At 38.6% G+C, this 22,283-nt stretch overlaps 1 protein-coding gene across 15 annotated transcripts in view; it reads right to left on the bottom strand.

Moving 5' to 3' along the window:
- The window catches only part of LOC131684155 (uncharacterized), a 527,188-nt gene that overhangs the window by 495,891 nt on the left and 9,014 nt on the right, over window positions 1-22,283 (bottom strand). For 12 of the 15 annotated variants that reach the window (XM_058966759.1, XM_058966757.1, XM_058966756.1 and 9 more), the window contains exon 3: window positions 21,045-21,549. In XM_058966759.1, coding sequence (XP_058822742.1) covers window positions 21,045-21,549 — 505 coding nt within the window. Of the gene's footprint in view, window positions 1-5,855; window positions 6,249-6,446; window positions 6,896-21,044; window positions 21,550-22,283 lie in introns of those variants that run through there. The other 3 variants (XM_058966768.1, XM_058966769.1, XM_058966770.1) reach the window with 3 other exon arrangements.

Consider the following 22,283-nt stretch of genomic DNA (forward strand, 5'->3'; position numbering starts at 1 on the left):
ATATTCTAATGGAATTTTTTGAGTTTTGGGATTTTAGATGATCTATTGGTCTCCGTAATCACCGCAAACCTCTTAAATAAAAAAGGGTTTCGGGGAAAAAGCCAAAAAAAATATTTTTGGTTCATCTTCTGAATTAGAATACCTTTTCGTCTCTGCTTTGCCCCCAGGAATAGGCACAAAACTGTGGAATTTTCGTGTTCCAGATATTGTTTTGGCTTTATTTTGTTGTACTGTTCAGTGAATTTGTAGCAGAAAATTAATTTCGTGATATTTTTATCAGTTTGTTCAACTGCCCAGTTATATAACTCTCGGGGACTTGTTATGGTATTTCCATAGTCGCGAGCAAGACTGGCTCTTTTTGCCATTCGCTTGAGAGTGCCACCAATAGCATCACAGCCCAAGTAGCATTTAAAGTTTTGTAGCACGCTACTAGTGCAATCTAAGTTTTAAGAGGCTCTTCAAGAGTGTCTTAAAACCCCAATTGTTACTTGAGAGGGTCCCTTTCCATGGCATGCTACAACAAAATGCCATTCTGCGCTTAATTTATACCTTGACTGTAATCTACACAAGCTTGCAAAGTTTTTCCTATTTTTGTATTGTGCTGTTGCTCCATCAGACATAAAATAAATTTTAGAAAAGTTTGTCAATTGTTTCATTAAATTTATCAGTTTTGAGAGGAACAAATAAACTGCAGTCTTCAAATCTTCCAGTCTTCTCGTTTTACAGTCTTCCAGTCTTCATTCAAGTTTGTTATGAATATATACCAAATTCGTTACTGATACTTGTTGCATGTATCAGGCAACTAGCAGCTGGGAAAATTAATTCTGAGATGATTATGACTTTCATTGGTTTAGTTTTCGATAAAAAACACTGAAAAAAATTCAGTTTGGACAAGGAAAAGTTTTTTTTCAAATCACTTTTTTACCTTAACAGTGCCCAACTTGAATTTTTGACGGTAAGTAGCGAACATATTTACCTATCTTGGAACAAAATTTCATCCAAATCAAAAATGGGTTTTTTTTTGTAAATCGACTTTAAATTGTTAAAATCGATTTTTTTCAGTCAATGAAGAATTTTTTCAATATTTTTATTCAAAAATTTGACCAATTTTTTCCTACATTAATTTTTGTAGGATTTGTCATTTTTAGACTATAGCCATTGGAAAAAATTGGTAAAAAAAGTTTGGCTCTTTTCAAAAGACAGTCTAGATCATTTTTGGAAAGACAAAATATGCAAAGTGGCTTTTTGTGACAAAGTTCTCATGTACAAAAAGTTTCATTAAAATCTGAGAGGGTGCTGCCAACATTTGTTCGAGTTGGCGCGAAATTCGTCCGGCAAAAAAACACTGCCGGCAGTGCTGCCAATTATGCGATTAGTCCGGTTAAAAAATAAAAGTAAATTTTTCTCGCAATATGTATGTTTTAATTTTGAAAATTTTAATGCCATCGTGTTTCTCAGGCATTTTTACATAAAAAACTTATAACCTCAATATAATTTGAACCAATCCCGAGATACACTGTTTTGTTATTCCTTACTCGTATTTTCCCATATAAAATTCCACATTCATTGGCCAATATCGAGAAAATTTTCAAATGGTTATAAAAACCGACCCTGACCTGCTAAAGACACACCAAAAACGTAGTTTTTCGTCATTTCTCGGCTACTTCACGATAAATTATGTGTAAACTCAATATACTCCAGTTGTTTTTTTAACCCAGCACGCTTCCGATTTTGTATAAGAAATTGCAGATTTTTACTTCAAAGCGGTGTATCTCAGGATAGGCTCAAATGATATTGAAGTCACAAGTGTTTTTTATGTAAAAATGTCTTAGAAATACGATATGGCATTAAATTTTCAAAATTGAAGTATAGTTATCGCGAGAAGAAATTACTTTTTATTTTTAACTGGAAAAATCGCATAACTACTGCTAAAAATAATAATTTTTATGGACTCCTTGAACAATTTTCTTGAAAAAGCATTTTGTGGTTTGATTCTAGAGTAAATAGAACTAGAGATATAGTCAATAGAAAATCAAAGGTTGTGGAAATTTGTCAAAACAGGGGTGCAACCATGACACGAGGGGGTGTTCAAATTTGATTGTTATATATTGGCCTTAGATGAAAAATTCTTCCGAAATTGGTTCAAATCCGTCAAGGTGCCTTGATCACTTCGCGCGGAATAACCCATACTTATATGTAGACCAATTTTTGAGAAGTATATGTGTGTGTTTGTTTACACAAACCATCTCCCACTGACCGGCAATGCTTTTATGGTAGAAAGTTGTCTGCATCTATTTACCGTTAAATTTTGTATTGTCCATAGATGTATACATTAGAGTGGGTCGAATATGAAATTTTTCAGCACAGAACTTTTTGAATTCCTTTTGTGGTCCCAAATGTCTGTGCAAAGTTTAGGAGCGGTCGGTTGCTTCCCAGGTTTGCGCATTGCGTTCAAAGTTTGTATGGGATTTTATATAGGGAAATGAATTATTTTGCATTTACGTTAATAAACATCGCTATTTCATTCAATATGAAAAACCAGCTTTATAAAACCATAATTCAAACCTTGGTAAACAACTTTGTCGAAGACGGTAACTATCTACGAGTTTTCAAAACATAGTTAGAACGATTTTAAAACTTATGGTTCAATCCAAATGCAGAAATTCATTATTTCTTCCAACACTGTCAGTACACCACGACACCGATACTATAAATTTAAATAAATGAGAAGATAGTCATCGCAGAGACTTGGTACCTTTGAATGAAATGTTCAGAATGAATTGTTGAATAACATAGACGTAGTCAGAAAATGAAAAGAAGAGGGGGTGTGGCTTGTGTACTCCCCAGTTCCCTGTTTAGATAGTTTAGCATAACATAAGGAGCACATCTTCAACGCAGGTTTATACCGCCGAATTAAAAATTAATCTTACGTATTTGAGTGCTACTATTTAAGGGCTCTACTGTTATCTCATTTAAAATGGTACAGCGGTTTATAAGTTTCACATATTTTAAAACCCTATTTCTTAGCCTTCAGAGTCAGAATTTAAAAAAAAATGGATATCCTTAGATTCCATGAAGTCTCGAAATTGTTTCTATTGACGTTTTCGTTTGAGAACCTAGGAACGAAACCAGGATAGTTACTTCAAACAAGCGTTTTTTTGATACAATTGAATTAGGTTCACGCAAAACAGTGGTAATGTTGGCGAACCAGAAATATACTTCAGGTTAGAACCCAACGCGATTTCCAGACCTGAGTTAGTTTTTGCCTCAAGCAAAAACAACACATAAATTAGTAAGTGTAAATCCTAAATATTGTAAATGTTATTTCCCACAACAAAGATTGTAGTATGATTCATATTTGGGTCTATCAAAATATTATGAATGTTCAGTCGTTGACATTTACGAGGACGTAATGGTTCTTTGTCTTATACAAAACAATCTAAAAAAGGGACTGGGGAGTACACCCCCCTCTTCTTTTCATTTTCTGACAACGTCTATGCTATTCAGCAATTCATTCTGAACACTTTATGAATATATTCTCATTTATTTAAGTTTTTAATGTCGATGTCAGTGGTGCACCGGCAGTGTTGTAAAAAGTAATCGATTTCTGCATTTGGATTTTACCATAAGTTCTAAGATCGTTATAACTATTTTTTGAAAACTCGTAGTTAGTTACAGTCTTCGACAAAGTTGTTGATCAAGGTTTGCACTATAGTTTTACAAAGCTGGTTTTTCATATTGAGTGAAATAGCAATCTTTATTAACGAAAATGCAAAATAATTGATTTCCCCATATAAAATCCCATACAAACTAAGAACGCAAACCCGGGAAGCAACCAACCGCTCCCAAATATTGCACAGGCATTTGGGACCACAAAAGGAACTCAAAAAGTGCTGTGCTTGCTAGTTTAAATCATTTTGAAGTTTTCCCATACAATCGCGAGCCACTCAAGTATATATGTTTAGCCGAAGAGATAAAAGGCGATAGCTCTACTGTAAATCCAACGACCCATTTAAAAAATACCTGTTCGTACACGTACATTCTGAGACCGTCTTCATATACAATGAGCCCCGCGCGAAAACATCCACAAGTCAATTGGATATATGCAATATATTTGCATTTTCAGAATAAAAATGAATATTTTTGATTCTGGCATTCACACTAAAATAAAATATATAAACATCAACGAACAACACGAAACGATCTCGCATTGCATCAACTAGTCAAGTTCAGTTGGCGCTGTGGATGCTAAGTGGGCGTATTTTTGATGACTTGATTAGCGCTCATGATAATTAGGATGTGACGATAGAATCACTACGTCAAATTACACTTTTCTCGCGATATTTTTGCCTACTATATCATAACACAACAAGAGAATCGACCTATTGAGCGATTAACTTCGATTTCTTGATCATTATACTATATGTCACAACAAAATCTTGAAAAATATTGAACGAACACAAGGTCACCTGCAAGCAATTCGGCAGTGCTACCACTTTTCAGTAGACCAACTTTTGGGAAGTGTGGTAAAAATGTTGTATCGCTAATTGCTCTCTCTTGTTTCTTTTTATATATCCTTAAGTTATGTAAGAATTACATTGTCCTCCGGTTCAGAAGATATGAATTAAAAAAAATTACCTTTGAAAAGTCACGATTGATTCGAACCAGTCTAATTTGGAAAGCGGCACCCTAATGACGAAATAAAAACTACGTGCCTAATGCTATATTACTCTTCAAGAAGAAAATTGGTTTAAAACAGTCAACGGAGTCGAAACGCAAACACATAGACAAATTACGTGCCTAATATTTCTCGATAAGAAACGCTTTTACCAAATATCACGAAACTCTGAGAGCTACTTTCGTATAAAGAAGGAAAAAGTCCCAATTTTGTGAATGTCGCCGTTTTGTCAGGCTAAGACTCACTAAAATGCTGATGAAAACGGGGCTTCACAGTATTTTTTAGCACATTTTACTCATCTTCTAGATGCAAAATTCGCAAAAATACAGCATCTTTTTTCAATAAAAAGCCCGGGAAGACCCCCTTAACGAGAGTATATTCATAATAACAAAAAAGGTTATGAGCCAAGGTTGGGAACCGAGGAGAGCTGTGGAAAATATTCGTCTAGCGCATTTGAAAAATCCATTTTGAATGAGTTATACAGAATTTTGATAAACCGAAAATCGCCATAATTGTGTCATACACCAACTAGTAACAGGTGCTTGTGAAGTTCTATCAGAAAATACCCATGTTGACAAGGGACAACAAAACTGCACTGAACATCAAAACAATTCAGGAAATACCCATATTAATTTAATTAAGGAGCATTTCGCTAAAGCGCAAAATGGTGTCGAAAAAAAAACCTTGAGTTATAAGAAATTTCGCTAAACCGGAAGTCGCCATTTTGGATTTCAAAATTGCACTAAACATCGAAACCATTCCGAAAATACATATATTGATTGGGTTATAGAAAATTTCGCTAAACCGGAAGTCGCCATCTTGGATTCCGAAATAGGGTCAAACATCGACATCTGGCACACATAGAAATTTTAACCTTAGGGTCATTCGCGTATTTTTGGGTTAGAGAAATCTGTTTTGGGAAAATCTCTAATCCTATGTGCAGGGTTGGGAATCTAACCCTGGTGAGCTGCGTACAAGGCAATCGATTTACCAACTACGCCATGCTCGTCCCCAGGTACTTGTAGTAAAACTTCACTATTCAATTGTTACTGCAAGAATTCAAGTTCATTGGTATCGTTGATAAGACGGAATAGTTTTAAACCAAAGCCAACTAAACGAACACCTCCCCTACAGTTTCTGCATCACGTTTCACTCAACCGTACTTTTAAAGACTTACCTTCAAACGAAGCTCCCCCGGTGAGAGGCACGCGTAGATGATGAGGATGCTGTTTCAGCTGCCCAGTGCAATAAAAGATACATCCTTCAGCATGTGCTAATCTGACATGACATCTTCACTGCCGTGATGGTGCTCCGGTTCAGCAGTCACGATACACGTTGTGCTTTCGGTACGCCCGGTTTCGATTAATTTAATTGGTTTGCGAGATTTACGCGGCTCTTGGAACTTGCTCACATACTGGCACTAATTAATGCTTACTTTTTGCGCTGACACAAATCGACAAAAAACGGTAACGTCTATTTGTTGTATGTAGAAGTATTCTGTCGGCAGCGAAGTGTTTAGCACGAATTAGTTTCACTTTTGTTTCGACGCTTCAGTTGAACATTAGACTGGCTAAAATACCCGGGAGTTTGAACATTTCGAGAAAGCAGCTTCTATAGTAGTTGACCCATCAAAATATTCACTCAATCAATTTTGAGCCAGCCTAGTGCTCAGGTCTGCTACAATCGTGTGCTCATGATGAGGTCACACCATATCATAGTTTTTCACTACAAAGTGAACGCATGACATGATCTATGCGTGTGTCCTCACCACAAATTTGACAGAAAAAAACCGTCTTCCTTCTGTTGCCTTCAGCTCACAAAGAACTACTCACACTTGGAGGATTCCCTTGAGCACTGAATATTTTATGCTCGGTTCATAATAAATCACTCCCGACACGATTCGACTGGATGGTTCTGACTCATTCACCTTCGCTTCCAGGACTGTTAGGAATGACCTTACAAACTGAAAACGTGCAACACTTGCCACTCTCTTGCCGAAGAACACAACGTCTTCAACCCATCGCCGGCCGTTCGAGTGTGCCTTTGCGTTGAGTGACACTTTTTCTTTGTGGGTACTTCTCGTGAAAATGTTTTTCCTCGACCGGCAGCTCTATGAACTTTCCCAAGGAGAACACTTGCACCGGCTAGTAGTTGAAGTGCAACTGAACCGAACACCGAAAGCTGCGAGCCGTGCTAGCCAAGCAACGCAGCGGGACAGCCGACTTCGATATACTGATAAATGAACGTAGTCGGTCGGTACCTACTAATCGACGGAACTCACGGGTTGTTTGTTTTTTTTTTGATGCGTCGTTGAAATTTCTACGTCAGGATGGATGAACTTGTGCTCACGAGAGAACAATTTATACATAAACAAAACGGTCGGATTGAGTGGTAGGCTGGTGAAAATTCAACGCGGCCACGTGAGAGAGTGAGAGGCCATGTGAAATGATTCAGTCGCTCAACAAACAGCTGTTTCTGGGTTAAATACTTGAGAGGTAAATACGTTTTTCCTCTCGACCGCACTAGGAGGTGGAAGGAAAATTATCGCTCAATGGACACGCATTGGAGCCGTAAATGGAAATGCATATAAAGGGCGCAATTGTTGTAAAAATCATTTTAGTGATTCAAATATTATTTATTTTTGTTCACTGGAGGATCAACTGATTTTTGTTAAGCCTTGAAGGAGAAGTTGGAAAGCTTCCTTTGGACTACGAATACAGTTTAGCATTTTATTTGTCATGAAAAGAGTGAAATTGAAATAAAAGAATCTGTAACCTCGCTTACGGCTTACATAGAAACATTAGAAATCATGTAGTACTTTATAAACAACCACTGTCGAAAATCGATTAATCCAACAATTAGCTATTAGCTCTCTTTAATGTGGGAAAGTTTATTATTTATGAATGACAGTAGTGTTAATACCGTTCAGTGGCGTAGCCAGAAATTTTGTTTGGAAGGGGTTTTGATGAAAATCATAGATTTTTCAAAAATGTTGGCGGGTCTATTGATGACATTTAATCTGTAGGCCGCGATCGATTGGGTACTACCGTGTTCTGCAGTAATAGCGAAATGGGATGGTGTGAGCGGGCATGGGCGCCATAACCCTACCGTAGGAAGAACTAAACACCTGTCCTGTCGCAGGTATCGGTTATGTTTGGTGGCGGACTACGAGACAGGTTAGGTCAAGTTCAACGAGTGGCCCATAAACACCACTTTACTAACAATCAAGGAGAAAAGGATGAGCTGAAAACTCGCAACTTCGAAACCGTAGCAGTAGAGGAGCTTTGCTAGACGGGGCAGAAGGTGTGGAAATGCGGGGATCGAGCGACGTCACAAGAGCTGAGCAAAATGCACCAACGCGTGATTAGCGAAAGGATGTGTGTAGTGTGGATCAAAGGCCATTTCTTCAACTAGAGCATTATCAATGTGCACTGACCTCACGAAGCCAAGAAAGGTGCATTTTATGGCGGAATGTTAAGCTCGTCATCGGTGACATAAACATCCTGATAGGCCGGAAGCATTGTAAAAACCGGTTATCGCACAGGATAGTGGGTACACCTTATAAATAATGTGCACAAATTATCACGATTGATAAGTATATTATGACGAACACCTAAGTAGCGAAGCCGTAGACAACAAGAATATTGCAAGAATCAGCTTGGAGACGCGCACAGTCGACAATAGATTCCGGATCTACCTAAGATTCATGAAAAAATAGGACGGTTGAACCGCTGGCAATGATCAACTGTCATGTGAGCTACTCAATCACAGAGTAGAGGAATTGGCTAGAGCACTCCACTGGGTGCTTTAGAAGATCTGGAAGAAGGAGATTTTACCAAAGTATATGATGTAGGGAGTCGTATATCCCATCTATAAAAATGGTGTTAAGCGGGAACTAATTACCGATTAATCACATTGCTGAACTGCCGTTGTATGCAAAGGTGACGTAAATGCCATCGAGTATATTTTTCAGGAAATCAATTTTCAAATCTTGCATGGTGCGGGTAAAAGCATGCTTTGGCCACTTTGTTTTTCGCATTTCAACAGGTTATTTTTTTTTTATTTGAAGTCGTTTGCACTAAAAGATGCGAATTTTCGTAGTGAACTTAAAAATATGAAAAAGTTAAATTTGACCAAAGTTGCGTTGAAGCCACTTTTGCATACCAGGGTAGTAAACGTCATCTACAAGGTGTTCTCCCAAATTCTTTGTTACCGCCTATAACCGTTAGTAGGGGAATTCGTAGTGCAATATGGTCTATAATGCACAAATACGGGTTGCATTCATATCTTCAAACAAGCTATTTGCAATAATATTCTTGAAAACTTTGCTGAAGACACTTTGTCTCGAAATAAGTTTGATTGGAGTTAGTAATGCATCCAACTGGAAAAATTAATCACAAAATTATGCTACTAAATACTACACCACCGAAAGCTTATGGTTTCCAAATTATGGAATCTTGGCGCCATTCAATTCGATACCCAAATGTACACCATAAATAGCGAATCTTAGCTAGTGGCACTTTATATAAGTGATAACCCAAAAAATCAAATGCATATAAAAACCGATTCTGACCTGTTAGAGACAAGCGTAAAACGCCATTTTTCATCAGTTTCTATATAGGCGTTTTCGTTGAGCTATTTTGCTTGATATTTACATGATATTTATAGGATCCTCACTAAAATATTAGTTACAAGATCCCATTCGCACAATTTACAAAAAGTCCCCATAACGTTTAAAAAATTAGGTTCTCAATATAATGAACAGATAATAAACTTCCAAAATTATTTTTTGAATATTTAAATAAACTAGTCAGCATCAAACTTTTTTGTCTTCAATTCAAATATTTTGGTTTGGAGGGGGTTTTAACCCCCCAAACCCCCCCCCCCCTTGGCTACGCCACTGATACCGTTGTTAAATTCTATTTGAGCCAATATAAATTAATGAAATAGAAAAATAGTTATTTCATGAATTGGTGTGACTAAGCCCATATTCAGCCAAATAAAATAGTTTTGAGTACCTCCGTGGAGTGGCAGCTTTTCTGAAACCTCCGTTCAAGCGAAAGAGTTCATTGCAATCACTGTACCCAATCATCTAACAATTTCAAATATAACATATAATATTATCTACGAACAGTCGCAAAAATAAACACATGTATTGAGAGCGACACCATTCGCAGATATAATAAACTAAAGCTTCGATTAAATCTAAGAAAATAATTGACTCTACCAGGTAATATTAATCCTAACGAAAACCAGCCCAAATATGCCGGCAAAAGTGGAACGCTGCGGATACACGCGTTTTCGATTTTGCATCGGTTTGTTTACATTTTCCGGCCATTACTCATATTTCCCGAACGAGAGAGAGCGAGAGGGTGAACTGGTACGGCATCATTCCTGATTGTCGGAGAGAAAGAGTGCTGTGGGACGTTGAGAGCATGAGTGATGAGTTATGTTTCGCAATAGACCAGTTCACCGCTCGTCCACCGGTAGTCGACATTTGAATATGCCGATTGTAGCCCAGTGAAGTCAGTCCGAATTCCGGCTCGACGGACACAATCAGCAGGCTTTACTAGGAGGGAAAGGTGATTTTTCGATTATATATGTTATTGCGCACTTCCCACCAACCTGGACTCCGCACTTTCAAAGTGCGAGTGATCAAACTGCCACTGAAAACTGCGAGCTGTCAAAACACATGTATTTCAAGTGATAGAGATGGTGCTTTCATAGACGACCGGTCGAACGAACCAGTCTACGAGAAAAATTTAATAGAAAAATAGTAAGTGCGCAGTGCAGTGCAGAATCAAGATTTAAGAGCCACGTAAGCAATATTCTGAAAAGTTGTTTGAATCATCAAAATACAGAAATTTTTCATGACCAATATTTATTTGTCTAGCGCAGAGTTAAAAATAATCGAAGCTCTTTGTTGACGGATGAAAATGAACCTGTTGCGGCTCGTGAAAAATTATTCATTCAAGAATCCGTGTTATTCATTGAATTGAATATCGTACAATAATATTAATTTCGCTAAATATCTGGGTAAATGTTTTCAAAAGTTGGTAAAGCATATAAAACAATAATTATCACCGCTTTCATTGTGCCGGAGCCTACTTTCATGCGTTTGATTTTCTCCTGCATGTTCGCTTCGTGCAATATTCGGAGATGAATGAAAACCTGCATTGAATGAATGGGCGGCTGGTTCATTTGACGTTTTCGTTAGCCTTACTGAATATTGAAGATGAATACGGCTGAATATGATCAATATACATTCAATTCAATCCATTCTCGTATATTTGCAAATGTAAGGCGAAATTCCGAGCAAAATTCGTGCGAGATTCCGCGCCGAATTCCGTGTGAAATTCCGTACGAAATTCCGTACGAAATTCCGTACGAAATTCCGTACGAAATTCCGTGCGAAATTCCGTACGAAATTCCGTGCGAAATTCCGTGCGAAATTCCGCGCAAAATTCCGTGTGAAATTCCGGGCAAAATTCCATTCAAAATTCCGTGTGAAATTCCATGCGAATTTCCGTGCAAAATTCGGTAAGGAAGTGCGAAATTCCGTGCGAAATTCCGCACAAAATTCCGTGTGAAATTCCGGGCAAAATTCCATTCAAAATTCCGTGTGAAATTCCATGCGAATTTCCGTGCAAAATTCGGTAATACCGTTCGCAATTCCGTGCGAAATTCCTTGCAAAATTCTGTGCGAAATTCCATGAAAAATTCCGCGCGAAATTCCGTGTGAATATGCGAACTTCTGTGCGAAATTCCGTGCAAAATTCCGTGCGATATTTCGTACGAAATTCCGTGTGAAATTCCGAACGAAATTCCGTGCGAAATTCCGAACGAAATTCCGTACAGAAGTGCGAAATTCTGTGCGAAATTCCGTGTGAAATTCCGCGCGCAATTCCGTACGAAGTTCCGCGCAAAATTCCGTGCGAAATTCCTTGTGAAATTCTGTTCTCTTTTAGAGTTTTTCTAGGCCTCAGATCTCATTATTAGCTGGATTAATCATTGACATATCATCACTAAGGGTTGGACCTTTCCTTGTACCGAGACCCATTCCTAATATGCAAATCTCGCGAGATAATTACTTTTGGCTTGTTTCTTACAGTTCTGGACCGCTGTGTGTCGTTTTCGTCCATACTATCCATACTGTTTTGGAGATGCCTTTGATTTGTTTCTTTGAATTGCGGATTACGGTCATTCTACATGACGGTTTTTTTTCTAAAGCACTGTATGATAACGGCGCTGATTTTGCGTTTACTGGCAACTTTGCAAATGATATTGATAGTAAAACAAGTCTCTGAATTTGTTTTCGTTGTAGTAGATGCTTTTATCTTTGGTATCCCCGCATAGAGTTTTCCGTAGAGTGCGGATTGTAACAGTCTCGACATGCCGGAGACTGATCGTCCTAAATACACAGTGTGGTTTGAGAATACGCAGATCCAGCTCATAGGGGCTACGATGGAAGCGATGAGGTATTTCAACCACATTATCGCCACTCGAACACAGGACACGTTGTATGGAGGAATTTCTTGGAAAGTCTTCCATACAACGTTGAAGAACATTTCTCCACAATGCGACATAAATTTAGTGAACCGTTAAATCCATCAGTATAACATTTTGTATATAGAGGAATTCAATTGTGTGAACTTTATAATTGTTTTTATAATTAATAAAGATATTAAAAGTTTTGTACCCAATAATAAAAGTAAATCAATAGTTTGGAGGAAAAAAGTACAGGGAACCGTGAGATGTGTTCATTTGAACAAGCTTAAGTTTTCTTGGCAATGTCTTCTGGCAGTGGATGTTTTGGAATATTATAAAACACAAATCAGTAAAGTTATATTCGGTGATACACATGGTATTTTTCGATATGCGCTCCACTTCTCTAACGGAAGGTCTGATTTTGCCGCTTCTAAAATCAACAATATCCGTACAAATACGCCACAAAGAAAACTCATATCCGTCACTGAAGGTCATCTTCATCGATACTACCTTTACTGTTGGAACGAAACTAACAGTTCATCGGAGTTAGATACAATTTCGAGTTTTGTGACTATTCCCAAGTAACCATAAGCATTAAGCCATTGCACTATATTGGCTATACATTTGCACTAATGTTGCATTGAAACTCTATTACAGCATTAACAAAAAAATATTATTGCAATAAAACTCTATATTAGCATCAATAATGCATAAATGCACAGCCGAAATATAGCATTATCGCTTGCTCTATATGCGTATATAAAGCTGCTATAACGCGTACATGCTTCAAGGATCTTTAAAGCATGTAAGCTTTGCATGTGCATTTAGTGCCATTGTAGAGCAAATAGAGAACCGATATAATGCTATTGTAATGCTCGAACATATGCAATATAGTCCAGGCAGCAAACGCAGCGCACTTACCGTGAAGGACGAGCCAAGGTACCTCAGTTCGAGACTTACTAAATGTAATTTTCGTAAAACATTCATATCATGTCAGAACGAAAACCCATTAAGGATATTTATTACAATGCGTTAGAAGAAGGTCAATTGCGGTTTTAAACGGAGCATTTTATTTTAATTTTTTCCTTTTGCTCATCATTCCAAAAGGAAACATAAGAAATGGTTTTAAAACCATGGCGGACAATGACAGCCACTTGAAGCTTTTTACTATCATTAGTAGTGCCAATATAAGGCTTTCAAATTTGACATTTGTGCGCTGGTGCTATATAATAGCATTAGTACCGCAGAAACGAGCTGTCAATCTCTGCACAGTAAAAGCACTATATTTCGCCTTTTCCGGCATATTACCAGCATTACATCAGTATTTAGGGCTTCACGGCTATTTAAGACTGCTTTATATGTGGATCTAAAGCAGCTATTATGCTACGTTATAACGCTGAGAACAGACATATAAGCAAGAACAAACTTTTCCGAAAAACCTGTGTAAATATTAGAATGAAAATGCGTCGAAAATTATCATCGCACACAGGTTTGCATGCGTGAAGTATCCAAGGTTTCATACAAGGTCCGTATAGAAATTGCTGGCCGATCGTAGCGCCGGCTAGTGACAAGTTGCTACTTGCCGATACCATTTCAAATTGACAGCTTTATTTCTTACACACATTGAAAACACGACTTGTATGTCAGTTATCAGTGGTTATAATGCTTATTGGTTACTTGGGTTATCTTCGCTGGATGGAAGCAGAATGAACGTGAACATTGATGACATCAAATAAAAATTACATATTTGTATTTGATGATATCTTGGTTTAATAAAAAAAATGTCTACTGGTTTTATGTTTCAATACCTCAGTTTATTATCTGGGAAGTTGTTTTAGAGAAGATGATTTTCTTTTGTGGATTAAATGGATTTTCGCCGTGTTTCTATTATCACTCTATCCATTTGAAACCGTTGGTTAGAGCAGCGTCTAACATCTTTGTTCAACGCATTGAGTCAAATGATAAAGCAATAATAGGGCCACTGGATTCGAGTTTTCGTTGCGCTCAGACATGAGTATTTCGCCGTTTTCATTGCATTTGTGTTTTATATTGGTTCTTAACAACGAAGCAAAGCTGTTGATGTCAATTTGTACGTATTCAATCAATTATAGGTCGAGTAATTAATGAATTAGCGAGACACCCTCCTTAATATGGTGAAAATCGGCACTTTAAAATAACTGGACTATAACCCGATCATATTATTTTCTGGTATCATACCAAAACCTGGTATTAATTGATAATCAATACCTCATTGAGGTATTAAGCAGGTATTGAACAAACATTCTTTATTTTAGTATTATTTATGTTTTCCAGTGATTTTTACAAATACCAAATCAATACCTCATCATAACAGTTTTTGCAACCGACCGAGACGGTTGTGCCTCCAGGTGGAAGGTTTTGTTCTCGAGAGAGTGACGGAGTGCGAGACGCTGTATGCGTTATTGTGGGAGAGAGAGAGAGAGAGAGAGAGAGAGAGAGAGAGACCAGTTTGTTAAGTGTGAGTCGACAGTTGATACGTCGGAGGCGTGGTCAACGGCATCCTCGACAAGTGGTGTTTTCACAGCAAACCGCGGGTAGACGAATTTGCCTACCGCGGTGGCAGAAATCGACAGTGATCGTGCCTGTACACACAGAAAAAAATATAGTGTATTGGTGTCGTCGGGCAATTCTAATCGACGAGAGGGAAGCGTCACAGGTAGACCCATTTGCTCTATTTGTCTACCGCAGAAGTGGTACGACGAATAGTGGCACCGAAAAGTGCCGCATCGACAGTGGGATTTTCGCAGCAAGCCACAGGTAGCCACATTTGTCTACCGAGGTGGTGGAAACGGAGAGAGCGCGCTTGTGGTGGTGATACCGACGAGCAGCTTAATCGGAGAGAGTTTTGAAGTGTTGCAGGTAGGACTATTTCTCTACTGAAGAAGCAACGCGACGAAGAAGGACAGCAAGTGTCACATTGTCAAACAACGGGCACCGAGTTTACAACGTAACACATGACGTGTGTTCTACCGGTGTCTTCGTCACCTAATAGATAGCAGATAACAGGTATATTTTTCATTGCTTTTAGTGATAGTTTTTCTTATTAGGTAAAATGGATGAAGAGATGGGAGAACGAGTAACAGACCCTCCCCCTAAGCCTTATGCTGAAAATATAAATCCGACTAGAATTAAAATTTACCCAGAGTCGTCAACGGGACCATGGATTGTATTTATTAGGCGTAAAGCAAAGGCGCTAAATATCATTCAAATTTCTAAAGATTTGACTTCGCGATTCTCGGATGTAAAAGAGATCGTCAAAGTTAATAAAGATAAAATACGCATTGTCGTTGGTAGTTTCAAACAAGCCAATGCAATTGCTTCTTGCGAGCTTTTTACGCGTGAATATAGAGCGTATATTCCTTCAAAAGAAATTGAAATTGATGGGGTCATCACAGAATCGAGTTTGACTGTTGATGACTTAGTTAAGCATGGGGTTGGTCGTTTCAAAGACACCATACTTAAAGACGTAAAAATACTTGAATGCAAGCAATTGCATTCAGTATCACACGAAGGAGATAAAAAAGTTTATCGACTGTCTGACTCATTTCGAGTGACTTTCGCTGGGTCTGCGCTGCCCAACTATGTCATTATCGATAAGATTCGTCTCCCTGTTCGCCTTTTTATCCCTCGTGTAATGAATTGCCTTAATTGCAAACAGCTTGGCCACACAGCCACTTACTGTTCCAATAAGGCACGGTGTGGCAAATGTGGGGGTTCTCATCAAGAGGATACATGCAATGAAAATTCAGAAAAATGCTTAATGTGCGGAGAAAACTCACATGAGCTCCCTGCATGCCCCATTTATAAATTGCGTGAGGATAAAATTAAACGATCCTTGAAGGAGAGGTCTAAGCGCTCCTATGCAGAAATGTTGAAAAATGCTACCCCTAAACCCATCTTCTTAGAAAACACTTACGCATCTCTATTTTCGGAACAGTCTGACTCTGACGGAGCGTGCGAAGGTACATCATTTGTTTTACCCGGAAATTCCAGAAAAAGAAAACAGTCTTCTTTTCCCAAGCTGCCAAGAAAGGGCCTTAAAATTTCTCCACCAATAGATAAACTGCGCCCAAAACCGAAAAATTCCGATTCAAAACCGAAATCAATTCCGCCCGGTTTTGGGAACGTACAATCCAAACAGAACACCATTACTGGAAATAATAAAATTTCGACTTCCTCTGAACCTCAGCCGGGGGTAGGATTATTGAAATTTTCTGAAATTGTTGATTGGATTTTTAAAGCATTCAATATTTCTGAACCACTAAAGAGTATACTTTCAGCTTTCCTCCCAACAATTAGAACATTTTTAGAGCAGCTGATTGCTCAATGGCCCATCCTTGCAGCGATTGTATCTTTCAATGGGTAATTCACCTCATCCAATGAAAGATTCCATCACTGTTTTACAGTGGAATTGCAGAAGTATCATACCTAAAATTGATTCCTTAAAAATTTTACTGCATAATTTAAAATGCGATGCTTTTGCTCTATGTGAAACATGGCTTACCTCAAACATTAATTTCAACTTAAATGATTTCAACATTATTCGCCTAGACCGAGACACTCCGTATGGAGGAGTGCTTCTAGGAATTAAAAAGTGCTATTCTTTCTATAGAATTAACATCCCCTTGTTTGCGGGCATTGAGGCTGTAGCTGTCCAAACGAACATTAAAGGCAAAGACATGTCTATCGCTTCTATATATATATACCTCCCAAAGTTCAAATTGGACAACGTCAAATTTTTGAGGTAGTGGAATCCATGGCTGCTCCGCGTCTGATACTGGGAGACTTCAACTCGCACGGTGTATTGTGGGGTTCCCTCTACAATGATAATCGATCCTCTTTGATATACAATGTTTGTGACGAATTTAATATGACAGTTTTAAATACTGGCGAATCAACACGCATCCCCAGACCTCCTGCACGTCCAAGTGCATTAGATCTATCTCTGTGCTCGACATCACTTCGGTTAGATTGCACGTGGAAGGTTGTACCTGATCCTCACGGTAGCGATCATTTGCCAATCGTTGTTTCAATTAACAGTGAATTAGGCCTTACGAATTCAATCAATGTTCCTTATGACTTAACACGAAATATTGATTGGAAAACATACGAAACATTAATTTCCACTTCTCTTGCTTCGACAGAAGAGCTACCCCCTACCGAAGAATATGAATTCTTAGCGGGTTTAATTATTGAAGCAGCGGAACAAGCCCAAACGAAATGCAATCCTGGAATGACAATAAATAGACGGCCCCCTAATCCTTGGTGGGACAAAGAGTGCTCTGATGCATATGAAGCTAAACAAGTTGCCTACAAAGAAATTATGAAACAGAAAGGGGGTATACGTGAGAACTTTGAAAATTATTTCATTTTGCAAAACAAATTTGACAGTATACGTCGTGCCAAAAAATCTAGTTATTGGAGACACTTCGTTAATGGCTTGTCAAGAGAAACATCAATGAGTGAGTAGTGAGTGGAGCACAGCCAGAAGAATGAGGAATCGAAACGTGACTAATGAAAGCGAAAATTTTTCGAATCGTTGGATATTTAATTTTGCCAAAAAAATTTGTCCCGATTCTGCTCCTGCGCAGAAAATCATTCGTGATGCTCCCACAAGTAACGATTTCATAGATTCGCCTTTGACAATGATGGAATTCTCAATTGCACTCCTCTCATGCAACAATAATGCTCCGGGACTAGACAGAATTAAATTCAACTTGGTGAAGAATCTGCCTGACCTAGCAAAAAGACGCTTGTTGAATTTATTCAATAAGCTTCTTGAGCAGAACATTGTCCCGCACGACTGGAGACAAGTGAGAGTTATCGCTATTCCAAAACCGGGAAAACCAGCCTCCGATCATAACTCGTATCGACCGATTGCAATGCTATCCTGCATCAGGAAATTGTTGGAAAAAATTATCCTACGACGTCTCGACAATTGGGTTGAGGCGAACGGCTTGCTATCAGATACCCAGTTTGGTTTTCGGAGGGGAAAAGGAACGAATGATTGTCTGGCGCTACTTTCGTCAGAAATCCAACTTGCTTACGCAAAAAAAGAACAAATGGCGTCTGTGTTCTTAGACATAAAAGGAGCATTCGACTCAGTCTCCATTGATGTTCTCTCGGAAAAGCTACATCAATGTGGTCTTTCACCAATATTAAATAATTATTTATACAATTTATTGTCAGAAAAGCACACGCATTTTTCATATGGCGCTTTGGCGACACTCAGAATAAGTTACATGGGCCTCCCACAAGGTTCTTGTTTAAGCCCCCTTCTCTACAATTTTTACGTGAATGATATTGATAATTGTATTGTCAGCCCATGCACTCTAAGGCAACTTGCAGATGATGGCGTGGTTTCTGTTACAGGACCAAAAGCCTTAAATTTACAACAACCACTGCAAGATAGTTTGGATAATTTATCAAGTTGGGCTTTGAAGTTAGGCATCGATTTCTCTACGGAGAAAACAGAGTTGGTTGTTTTTTCAAGGAAGCGTGATCCAGCTCAGCTTCAGCTTCAGTTGGTTGGTAGAACGATAGCCCAAGTCCTGACTTTTAAATACCTTGGAATTTGGTTCGATTCTAAAGGCACATGGGGAGGCCACATTAGGTATCTAATAACGAAATGCCAACAAAGGATAAATTTTCTGCGAACAATAACTGGATCATGGTGGGGTTCTCATCCAAGTGACATGATAAGATTGTATCAAACAACAATACTTTCAGTAATGGAATATGGGTGCATCTGTTTCCGTTCAGCTGCGAACACTCACATTATTAAACTGGAACGGATACAGTATCGCTGTTTACGAATTGCCTTAGGTTGCATGCAGTCGACCCATACGATGAGTCTTGAAGTACTAGCGGGAGTTCTTCCTTTAAAAGACCGATTCTGGGATCTCTCTTCTCGTTTACTTATCCGATGTGAGGTTATGAACCCACTGGTAATTGAAAATTTTGAAAGACTTGTCGAGCTTCAACCCCAAACCAGATTCATGACAGTGTATTTCAATCACATGTCACAAGAAAAAACGCCTGCTAGGTATGTTCCCACATACGTCAATATACTAGATACTCCTGAATCCACTTTATTCTTCGACACGTCCATGCAAGCAGAGATTCGTGGAATTCCGGATCATCTACGCTCGCGGGAGATCCCTAAAATATTCACAAGTAAATATCAACACATAGACTGCCTTAAAATGTTTTACACTGATGGGTCACGAATCAGCGAGGCCACTGGTTTCGGCATTTTCAACAATAATTTTTCAATTTCTCTCAAACTTGCAGAACCCGCCTCTGTTTATATAGCGGAACTAGCAGCAGTTCACTATAGTTTTCAAATAATTAATACTTTACCCCCGAACCATTACTTTATCCTCACTGATAGTCTCAGCACAATTGCAGCTCTACGCTCAAAGAGGATTGATAATCACGATCCATTCTTTTTGGGGAAGATACGAGAATCTCTGAGTAACCTGACAAGAAAATGTTATAAATTTACCCTAGTGTGGCTCCCCGCCCATTGCTCTATTGCGGGCAATGAGAAAGCTGATAATTTAGCCAAGATTGGTGCACTAGATGGTGAAATATATGAAAGACCCATCGCTTACAATGAATTTTATAGCGCTTCTCGACAGAGGACACTTACTAGTTGGCAAACATCTTGGGACAATGGAGATATGGGACGATGGCTACACTCAATTATCCCTAAAGTATCAACGAAGGCATGGTTCAAAAGATTGGATGTAAGTCGGGACTTCATCCGTGTGATGTCTAGGCTCATGTCCAATCATTATACTTTAGATGCGCATCTCCGTCGTATTGGGCTCGCTGAGGGTAATCATTGTGCTTGTGGAGAAGGTTACCATGCCATTGAGCATGTTGTTTGGTCCTGCACTGAATATCGTGAAGCCAGATCACAATTAGTAGATTCTTTACAATTCCGAGGAAGACCAATCCATGTTCCTGTTAGAGACATCCTGGCGTATCGCGATCCTCTATACATGGAACTTATCTATCATTTTCTAAAAACAGCGTCTGTCAAAATTTAATTAAATTCGTCTCCTCATACTCTCATCCAAGGCTAATCATTCACCAATTAAAGTGTCCTAGAATATTTAGTTTTTAAATTTAGACAATAACAGAAAAAAAAGTAAATAAATACACCCGAAAATACTAGATCAGTATGAAATACAACAATGTAAGGAAAAAAGCAAACAATAAAGTGATTTCAGTGTTAGTTTTAGACAAAGTACTAGTATAGTTGAAATTAGTCTTAAGGATTTTTGTAACGTGCTATGTAAAAAAAGAAACTGGCGTAAAAAGCTTTTGCAAATGCCGTGTCAAATAAACGTATGGAAAAAAAATCAATACCTTATTGAATACCTCCATACAGTGAATTTTGTTATTGGAAGGTTTTGTTATTATTACGGTATTATAAAAACTCGTTTCATTATCAACTAGTTATTCGTAGTACATGTCTCAGTTATTATTTCAGGTATTTTACGTCTTATGCAAGGCTTCTCAATACCTTATTATGGCGTTTAAGCGAAAACAGAAAACCTAAATTTGGTATACTGAAACTATTTTCTTCTGGTCGGGTCGGGTCCCGCTCAACACAAATGTCTGGGTACACCACCGTAAGCATGTATGTAGGTAGTGTTTTATTTACCGAGAGATTTCTCCCGACTGCGTTGTGTCAGTCAATTTTAATTAACTTAATAATGATGATTACGCACGTTTTTACGTTTTATATGGCTAGAAGTAAACGACCCATTTCGATGTCGTAAATCCACCGACAAGTAAACACTCTTATCGTTAACGTTTAACTTACCGTGCTGTTTCGCCAACACCTGCAACAACGGTGGTATCAAAAAATCCCTATTCCAAATTGTACTCGGCCAAGGTGTCAGCGGAGTCTGCCGGCTGTCCAGTTCGATCAAATTCACACGTTTTACACTTTTAGCATGCGGCTTTACTGACAGAACCTCAGCTTCCGTCTTCGCTATCAATCCCGTACCAGTGGAACTGTGTTTATTCTTTTTCGATTTGGTTCGATTTTCCGGCTTGATAGGTTTCGCAGCCGGCCTTCCGCAACACATTGTCACTCCGTTAGGAATTCGCTTCAACTCGTCCAACGGTCTTTGACGAACCGAGTTTTCCATCGTAGTTTTCACAGGTTCTTGTTCACATTTGGAAGCCGGCAGCGGGACTGGCTTTCGGCAGGATTCCGATTCCGGTGGGCGGGTCGTAACAGTTTTCCCCGGAGATGATTCCACGGCCGGTGATGAAATTCCAAAGGGATGTGCGAAGTAGAACATGCAGATTGGCGCGGGGCTCTGGCGGAAGGGAAAGAGAAATACGAAAAACATTAGTTTTACAGAAATGTGATGAATTTTCATGAAGTATGGTTTTCAAGGTTATTGCGTTATCGCAAAAAAAACATCTTGCTTTGATCGTATTCATTAAACTATGCTGGAGAATGTGAAAAATTCCATTTCTTCTCATTGAAAACAGTTCTTGAGAGTACTAAAATAATGCATACAACTGTCCTCATCCGAACACTAAGTAGCTTACCATTTGTGTATTTTTGATTAGCATCTGCTTATGCTTCGGTAACATAAATTGGATTCTATCAATTGCATGTAGCACACAGCAGATTATCTAACCAAACCCGGCTTCACGCTCCATTAGCCCTTGAGACTTTTGCTTGGTTTTAATGACTTGCAAATGAAACCATTTACTGCCTCAATGGTTTTCTAGGGTTCAATTAACAAAGTGTTCGAGAAAAGAACTGCACTTGAATGTAGCAGACGTGGGTGCCGAATGGCTCAATGGTCGGCGATGATGCCATTAACCTGTGGAGAATATTCATATATTTTTTTCGAGCTTGTATCTACAATGCTGCTGTACATCCCGACCAGGAGAAAATAAATGGCCAATAACCCGATAGCACTTTTTTCTGGTATTATACTCAAATTTTTAACTTTAAGGTCATTCGCCTCTTCGGGTTACAAAAATCTCTTATGAAAAATTTGTAACCCTATGTGCGGGGTCGGGACTTAGACCCAGG

Source organism: Topomyia yanbarensis, chromosome 2, assembly GCF_030247195.1.
Source record: "Topomyia yanbarensis strain Yona2022 chromosome 2, ASM3024719v1, whole genome shotgun sequence".
Classification (NCBI taxonomy): domain Eukaryota; kingdom Metazoa; phylum Arthropoda; class Insecta; order Diptera; family Culicidae; genus Topomyia; species Topomyia yanbarensis.